At 51.2% G+C, this 8944-nt stretch overlaps 1 protein-coding gene across 1 annotated transcript; it reads right to left on the bottom strand.

The window, feature by feature from the left end:
• Positions 1-7505: 7505 nt before the first annotated feature.
• LOC106758253 lies at positions 7506-8690 on the bottom strand. The gene has a single exon (XM_014641192.1). The coding sequence runs from the start codon at positions 8688-8690 to the stop codon at positions 7506-7508; it is 1185 nt and encodes a 394-aa protein (XP_014496678.1).
• Positions 8691-8944: the final 254 nt, after the last annotated feature.

Genomic DNA, 8944 nt, shown 5'->3' with positions numbered 1-8944 from the left:
GATGAATTTTTCAAGGTTTTTCTTATGGGCGCGTTTGTGACCGGCTATGATTATTGACAGTCATGCGGACATGACAGCGTCGTACTGTGGTATCCCGACTCCCGACATGGCTTGCTTGGTTACCGATCTGTCCGTACGGCGACTTGAGGCTCACCGCCTAGGTCATACACGTTTCGTCTCTCAGGATTTCGAAGAACATTGAGCATGGAAAATGTGGTGCTAACTCGTGCTGATAAGACTGCATGTGAATTCTTCAAAGTTTTTCTAATAAACAAAGGTTAGTCCCGGCCGTCAAGACTGGGCTTCATCATCGTGTTTCCTCGGGTTTTGGCGCGGCGGTCGCCCCGACTATCCCTAAGACCGTCCGTCTCCCTCCTTCCAGTACACAAGCCCCCCAAGCCTGAGGTCACGTAGTGACCGAAAGGTTTCGAATCCTAAACGGTGACAGTTCTGCTTCCCTAATCGTGTCTTGGGCGTGAAAAGTACGTGGCGCGTCGTGATTGGCAGATGAGCCTCTGGGAACTTAACCGTCTCGCATCTGGGCCATTGAAAGTGGGGTGATCTGACGGTGATGGTGCCTTGGTGGTTTTCAAAAATTTTTCTATATATAGGGGTGATGGTGGGAGGTTATCCACCTTCCTTCTCTTTTGATTTCTCTGATTCATCAACTCTCAGGTAATAAATGGCGGTGGTTAGCGTCTATTCATCCGAGGAGTCATCGGGTTGCGGTGGTGGTGGCGGGGTAGAGGCGACCAGCGGTGCGGGTAGGTTTGCAGCGGGTCCGTCGGGGGCCGCCTTGGTGGGGGGAGGTTCCACGGGAGCCGAGCCGACAGCAAATCCCTTGGGGGTCGGCGTGGAAGGGAGGACTGCCTCTCTAGATTCGGTGTCGTCGTCCTTCCTTGAGGCAAATTCGGAGGATGAAGACGCGATGCCGCCCTCTCCGGAAGCTGACAGACTGACAAATGGCATTGCCATTTTCTTGCTGAAAGGTGGAGTTCGCGTTGATCCCGAGTCGGCGGAACCGGCCGGCGGATGGCCCCGGATCCGGGGGTATCGCTAGGCCTCTCCTGACGTGGACGAGTATACGTCGGACTTTGGGACTCGCGAAGACCTATCCTGGTGGTCCGAACGCTCCTACATAGCTCGCGATGTGAAAGATGCACGCTTATTTCGGCTCGGCGTCAGTCACCCAAACGAACGAGTGTTTCACGGGAAGGGGTCGTACGTGGAGGATTTTTTCTTCATGTACACTTACATGTTCGATCAGATGTACATGAGGGTTCCATTCACCGAATTTCAGTCATCGGTCCTGAAGGAACTGAACATCGCGCCGAGTCAGTTACATCCCAACGGGTGGGCGGCCGTTCAAGCTTTTACATCCTTGTGTGCCGCTGTAGGGATAACACCCATGGTATGGGTATTCCTCCACTACTTCAACGTCTGCCTCGTTCCGCGACGAGGATGGGTGTCATTGTCATCGGTACACGACCGGACCCTGTTCAAACCCTTCTCAGATTCGTTCAAGAATTTCAAGAAGCGATACTTCAAGATAATAATTAAGGAGTCCGGACGATCAGAGTTTTGTGATTTCGATGGCGCGCCTCGGTTCCCCTTTTATTGGACCAAAGCCCCCCGAAAAATAAAGGCATACGGTGTCGGGTTACTAAATGCGGCGGAGAAAGATGTCGTCCGGACAATAAATACCCTGCCCCGCCAGCTAAGCGCCCGTGGCTTCGTCGATTGTTTGAAATACGAGGATTTCGATCAAATAGCTTTTGGTATGCTTTTATTCGGATTTTTCATTTTAGATGCCTTGATTTGACTCGTCTAAATTCTTATTTTTCTTTCAGGATACATGTTGCTACCCGTTCCCCGTCAAACCGGATGGCTCGCTTCGTCCCAACGTCGTCGGGGAAGCGTAGGGTCGCAAGGAGTGAAGTGTCCGTCCGTCGCTTCAAGCTCTGCTCCAACTTTAGAAATTCCAGTCGGCACTCCTCATGCCGAGTTGGTTACCGTGGAGGTGCATCCCCACGAAGTTGTCGCTACGGGTCGGGTGTCCGACCAACCGCCACTTCAACAAGTCCAGCCCATCACTGTGCAATCTTCCGAGTCTCCTCCAGAATCGGTGGTTCCCTTGGAGAGGAAGAGGAAATCTCGTGAAGAGGGCAAGTCTTCTTCCAGGAAGAATCGCAAGAGCGGGAGCGGGCCAGTTCGTCACAACGGGCGGTCATCGAGCCCTTGTTCGAAGGAGAACTTTATGCGGCGACCATCGGAATGATGGCCCACGGAGTCATGATGGTCGTGAATGCCCGCGAAAAGGGAAAGGTTCGAGAAGGGCGCGACTTACTCCGCGAGTTGGCCGAAGAACAAGAGTCGTCGGCCGCCCTCCGTCGCCGGGTGGAATCGCTCGCCAAGGATCATGAGGGGTGTAGCGAGAAAAATGCCAAGTTACAAGCGGACTTGGAGGAGGCCAGACTGCAATTGGCCAATTCCAAGAAAGCTCTCGGGGCCGCCCAATCTCGTGAGACAAGTTTGGGCGAAGAGGTTAAGAAGCATAAGCTCGAGATACGCCGCCTGGGTAAGAGGGGGGATGAGCTAGCCGAACAAAGCGACCGGTTAACTCAGGAGCTGTTCGTTGCCGAAGAAGAGAAAAAGAAATTGGGCGCAGAGTTGGCTCAGGTCAAGGAAGAGTTTGCCCAACTGGATGCGACGGTCATACTGGAGCACGAAGAGGGTTTTAACAAAGCCTTGCGCCAAATGGCCCATTTGCTGAAGGTGAACCCTATGGCCACCGGATTTGATCTCTATCAGGATGTATACGATGGAGAGATGGGTCCGGTGCGAGCGACTCTGCAGGCTGAAGGGAACGGCGATGCTGGAGAGGATGGCGTTGAAGTTGACGAAGGTCGCCCGGAGGAAACGGGCGGTGCTTGACCGTGTTTTAGATCTGTTTTTTCTTTTTAATCGTTTAGTGGTTTTTCTTAGGGTAGGGTCGACCTCAAAACACTTAGGAATGTTTAGTGTTTGGGATTCGACCTGCTCATGGACTAGTTTTTTTGTAAACCATACTTCATATTTTGATTTGGAGAAGTATAATCAATATATCAAACGTTCGGTTCAAATTCTTTTTATTTGCAAGCCATGTTATTTATTAACCGCGCCTTTAAGGGACGCATGCGCTTCGGGAAGGCAATGGTGCCATTCGTCACCTTGCCGTTGTTTAGTGGGACGGATCCCTTTGTGATGACCACGAGAAGGCAGGTAAGTGCCTTTTCGGCCTCCAGTCGAATGGGACGGATCCCCTTTTTTGGGACAGATCCCGTGTTTAGGGACGGATCCCCCTCACTCGATTAAAGTGAATTGATATCGTTTTTCCTCACTGGGACGAATCCCATTCTTAAAGCTATAATGTGCCTAGAACGACCCTTTTGGAATTGTCATTAAGTGCTTGAACCATTTACAATTGTAACTTAGCTGAAATAAAACATTACATGGGTCGTGTTCCATGTGTTGAGGAGCATTTGGCCGTCCGGTCGTGCTAGGCGATGAGCTCCGTTTTTTAGGGTGGCAACGACTCTGAAAGGACCCTCCCATTTGGCCGCCAGCTTTACGTGCAATGATGTTCATCTTGCTTCCCCCGTCTTGCGCCATACGAGGTCACCTTCCTGGAAATCTCGTGGGCGGACTTTCGTGTTGTACCTCCTTTCCACCATCCTTTTGCATGCTTCTGCCCTTAATGCCGCCCGGTCACGACGTTCCTCAACTGTGTCGAGCTCGACCCGAAGTTCCTGATCGTTCAAGGCTATATCCTCAATTTGTCTTCTTAACGAGGGTTCTCCCAGTTCAACGGGAAGCATGGCGTCTACACCATACGTCAGGTTAAAAGGGGTTTCCCCTGTTGTCCCATGCAGGGTACATCTGTACCTCCACAAAACTTCAGGCAGCTCCTCCACCCATGCTGCCTTCTTTTCGCCCAGTCTTCTCTTCAATTCCGCCACTATAGTTTTGTTTACAGCTTCAACTTGCCCGTTCGTTTGAGGATGCTCAACCGAGCTAGTTACGTGTTTAATCCCCAAATTCCGGTAGAATTCTCTCAATTTCTTGTCTACGAACTGTCTGTCGTTGTCTGTGATGATCGTTTTTGGGAGACCGAACCTACAAATCAGTTTCCAACAAAATTTTTGGACTTGACCGGCCGTGATGGTTGCCAGGGGCTCGGCTTCTACCCACTTGGTGAAATAGTCGACTGCCACCAAAAGGAATTTTTTCTGTGCCGGGCCGATCGGGAAAGGTCCAACGATGTCCATGCCCCACTGTGAGAAAGGCCATGGGGCGATAATAGAGTGCAAAGGGTGAGGTGGCGTCCGGAGATCACTGGCGTGCACCTGGCAATGTAGACATTTTCTGGTGAAGACGCGGGAGTCTTCCTCCATAGTGGGCCAATAATAACCAGCTCAGAGTATCCGGGCCTTCAAAGTCCTCTGGCTGGAATGGAATCCGCAAATCCCATTATGGAGTTCGTCCATCACATACTGTGCTTCTTCTTTGGACACACATTTGAGCAGGGGGTGGAGAATCCTCTTCTATACATGTCGTCGCCGATAAGTAGGAAACGGGCTATCTTTTTCGTTTCTTCCGGCCGTAAGGCACCTCCGTCATCTTGCTTTTTCATCAGCCCCATTATCTCCCCTGCCAATCGGCAGCGTCCGTAGTAATTGTGTGGCATTCGACGGACGGTTGAAGAAGGACCTGCCTGATTACCGTCGTCAATTGCCCTTTGTCCTTGCCGGAGCAGAGTTTGGACAGGAGGTCGGCCCTGACATTCTGCTCCCGGGGAATATGCTGGATATCCGCCTTCTCGAATTCGGCGATCAGGGCGGATGCTTTATGGAAGTATCTAGAGAGGTGATCCTCTTTCACTTGGAATTCCCCATTCATCTGTCCGACCACTAATTGTGAATCTGTTCGGCAGACCACCTTTTTGGCCCCCATGTCCTTGGCTAGCTCCAGGCCAGCTACCAGTGCCTCGTATTCCGCCTGGTTATTGGAAGTTTTGAACTTGAACAACAGGGAATGTTCCAAGAGGAAGTCGTTCGGCCCTTCCAGGACGATTCCCGCACCACTAACATTCCTTCCGGAAGCTCCGTCCACATTTTTGTTCCAAAGGTCGTCTTCTATTGGCGGCAACTCCGCTGCGAAGTTCGCCAAATGTTGGCCTTTTATGGAGCCCCTAGGCTCATAACGCATTCCGAATTCAGATAACTCCACGGCCCATGCTACCATTCTGCCGGCCAAATCGGGTTTCCTCAACACCTTTGAGATCGGATGGTTGGTCCGGACTACTACCTGATGGATCAGGAAGTACGGTCTTAACCGCCGCGCGGCTGGAGCAATGCCAGCGCGACCTTCTCCACCTGGCGGTACCTTGTCTCAGCGTCCTGCAGCGTTCGGCTGACGAAGTACACGAGCTTCGGGGATGGGTTTTCCTGTACAAGGGCGACGCTTATGGTAGTGTTCGAAACTCCTAAGTATACGTGTAGCTCTGATCCCTTGTCCGGTCGGTTCATCACCGGCGGGTTCATCAAGATTTCTTTTACTTGGGCGAAAGCCTGATCGCACTCGACGTCCCACTTGCTGGCGGCCTCCTTCTTCATTTTCTTCATGATCGGCCTTGCCCGCTCTACTAGTTTAGGGATGAATCTGGACAAAGCCGTTAGACGTCCGATCAACCTCTGAATGTCTTTTAGAGTTGTTGGGTTTGGCATTTTTAAAATGGCTTCGCATTTGTCCGGGTTAGCCTCAATGCCTCTAGAAGTTAACATGAATCCGAGAAACTTTCCTCCGGATACCCCAAAAGTACATTTCGCCGGGTTTAATCTCATTTCGTATCTCCGTACCTGCTCGAAGACCTCTTCTAAGTCTCGCAAGTGACTTTTTTCATCTGGCGACCGGACCACCATATCGTCGATGTAAACGTCCATGCAACACCCGATCTGTTTTGTGAAAACCCTATCCATCAGCCTTTGATAAGTAGCTCCGGCATTTTTCAGACCGAACGGCATCACTTCGTAACAGTAATTGGCCCGGTCAGTCATAAAAGCAGTTTTCTCTCGATCTGGTATGTGCATCGGAATCTGATTATATCCCGAGTAGGCATCCAAGAAACTCAGTATCTTGTGACCGGAGGCTCCGTCTACCAATGCGTCTATACTTGGCAAAAGGTAGGAATCTTTGGGACACGCCTTATTCAAGTCAGTATAATCGGTACACATCCGTCATTTCCCGTTGGCCTTTTTCACCATTACCACGTTGGCCAACCAAGTGGTATAAGTAACCTCCTTGACGAAGCCCGCTTCTTTCAGCTTTCGTACCTCGCTCTCTACCGCCCTCCGTTTCTCGTCTCCCATCTTCCTTTTCTTCTGCGATACTGGTCGAGCTTCCTTGTACAATGACAGCCTGTGGGCCATAACGGACGGATGTATGCCCGACATATCTGCTGCCGTCCAGGCGAATAAGTCTCTGTTCTTCCACAGCATAGTCCGCAACTCCTTCTTAATTTTATCTGGTAATCCCCTTGCTATGGAAGTGGTTTGGTCGGTACTGCTCCCTATCAGGATAGGTTGAGTTTCTCCCACCAGTTCCAGCCGATCGTCTGTATTAGTTCTCGGGTCAAGGTCGGCCAAAGCGACCTCAGACCGGCTCACCCTCCTCTTTGCCTCCTTCGGGTATATGCGCAATCCGGCCGCATAACATTCTCTCGCTGTTTTTTGATTAGCTCGCACCGTGCATATGGTTCCCCGCCGGGTAGGGTACTTCATGGTCAAGTGCGGGGTGGATACGATCGCACCAAAAGCATTGAGGCATGGGCGTCCCAACAGGACATTATAAGAGGTGTCCGCTTCTACGAGTAGGAATCTCACCTTCATCTCCTCGCTCTCTCATCCCGTCCCCAAGCGGGTGTGCAAGTCAATATATCCCTTCGTGTCCACTCGCTCTCCGGCAAATCCCACTATCTGCTCATTGTAAGGGACGATGAGGTCTTCTGAGATGTCCATCTGGAGGAAAGTCTTCTAGTACAAGATGTTGACCCAACTTCCCTAATCCACCAGTACTCTACTAACCCCATAGCGAGCTATCTCAATATTGATGACCATCGGATCATCTTGGTCGGGATCTGGGGCGTGGAAATCTTCATCCGAAAAAGTGATAGGCGACATCGTCCTCTTTGGGACGTCCACGGCATGTATGGACCTTAACATCCGGATGCTTCTTTTTCTGGAAGGCGAGGTGGATCCACCTCCGGCGAAACCTCCAAAGATGGTATTAATCATCCCCCTCAAAGGCCCCCTTGGCGCGTCTCTGCTACGACTCCTGTCCCTCCGATCCGTCCGTCTCTCCTCGTCTCTAGGCGCACGGTTATAAGTTTGGTAGTTCGTCTCTCTTCTGAGATTCCTGGGAAGGCTAGCTGGCCACACATAAGAGTGTTCTCTCCTGGGCGGTTCCTCTCACTCCCGGACGTCCTCTCTCTTCACATATTGCTGCAATCGCCCCATATGAATCAACTCTTCTATCTTATCTTTCAGAGTTACGCAATCTTCGGTATCGTGCCCGGAGTTCTGATGGTACATGCAACGCTTGCTCATATCCGCACCCGATGGAGTCGGACGTTTAGCAGGGGCCGGTAAAATCTGGGTACTCAATGCTTCCTGGAGTATTCGGGCTCGGGGAGCATTGAGGGGGGTATATTGTGGGAACCTCGGGCCTCTTGGCCCTTCCCTCAATCTCGGTCCTAGCGGTCTATTTCCTTGACCTTCGGCCTTTCTGCTGTCATTCTTATCTGCCTTGGCCTCCTGTTGTTCTCTTCGGTAATTCTGCTTCATGTTTTCCACCCGTGCTTCATCCGCTGCCCGTTGCCGCAACTCCTCCATGGTTTGAGGTGGGTTCCGGCATATGCTGTCCTTAAAGGGCCCCGGTCTCAAAGCGGGCATTACATATTGCAAGGCCAATTCCAAGCTGAGGCCTTTGACCTTCCGAACCGTTTTCTGATACCAATCCATGAAAGATTTCAGAGATTCCTCCTTTCCTTGTTTCAAGTTCATTAAATCCACGACCGTCACTTCCTCCATGTTACAAGCAACAAACTGTTTCTTGAATATCTCGCCCAGACTTTTGAAATTCGCGATGGAATTGCTGGGGAGTGTATTGAACCAATCCAAAGCTTCTCCTTCTAGAGATAAAGAGAAAGCTCGACACCAGATGGCGTCGCAGCCTGTTCGGAATGTCATAGCGTTGATGAAAGATTTGACGTAGGCGGAAGGGTTTGTCGATCCGTCATACATCTTAAACTGAGGGGGAACGAATTGTTCCGAAATATGTACTTCCATAATTTCCCTGATGAAGGGCACCGGGACCGTAGGCCCTTCTACCTTCACCAACATGTGACTGTCCCCCTTGTCCCCCTTATCCTCCTTACCTTTTTTCCCTTTTCCGTCCGTCCGGGCACTACTATGCTTTGCCTTTTCCTCCTCCAACACCCCCATCATCGTACGATCTTGTCTGTCCTCGTTATTACCTTCTTCACCTCCGACTCCTCCACTCTTGGCCTTGGCTATCTGGGCCATACAATCGGCCCTAACCGTCGCCATCTCTTCCTCATGCTTATGTTGCATCTCCTCCATTCGCTGCTCCATCGCCCGCTACATCTCAGACTGCTCCTCTACACTAGCGTTTCTTGTGGTCACCATTGGTTACAATCCTCAGGCCCCACGGTGGGCGCCAAAATGTTCCGGTCGGGATTTTGTCCAAGCTTTCCTGCACAATTTCCCGCTTCGAACCGTCCGGTCCTCCCCTGATCCAACTCTAGTCCGATTGTCCTCCTGCGTCAAGGTCGGTCGGGTACCTGCCAATGGCACTCCGACGCTCAAGTCAGTGGTCAATCTTTTCT

Source organism: Vigna radiata, chromosome 4 (assembly GCF_000741045.1).
Source record: "Vigna radiata var. radiata cultivar VC1973A chromosome 4, Vradiata_ver6, whole genome shotgun sequence".
Taxonomy (NCBI): Eukaryota; Viridiplantae; Streptophyta; class Magnoliopsida; order Fabales; family Fabaceae; genus Vigna; species Vigna radiata.
The sequence above is the reverse complement of the archived record's forward strand: the minus strand, read 5'-3'. Positions and strand labels throughout refer to the sequence as shown.

What these genes read in the sequence shown, in the direction of transcription:
- LOC106758253 (XM_014641192.1), bottom strand. Translation starts at nt 8,690, where the DNA reads ATGGAGCAGCGAATGGAGGAGATGCAACATAAGCATGAGGAAGAGATG.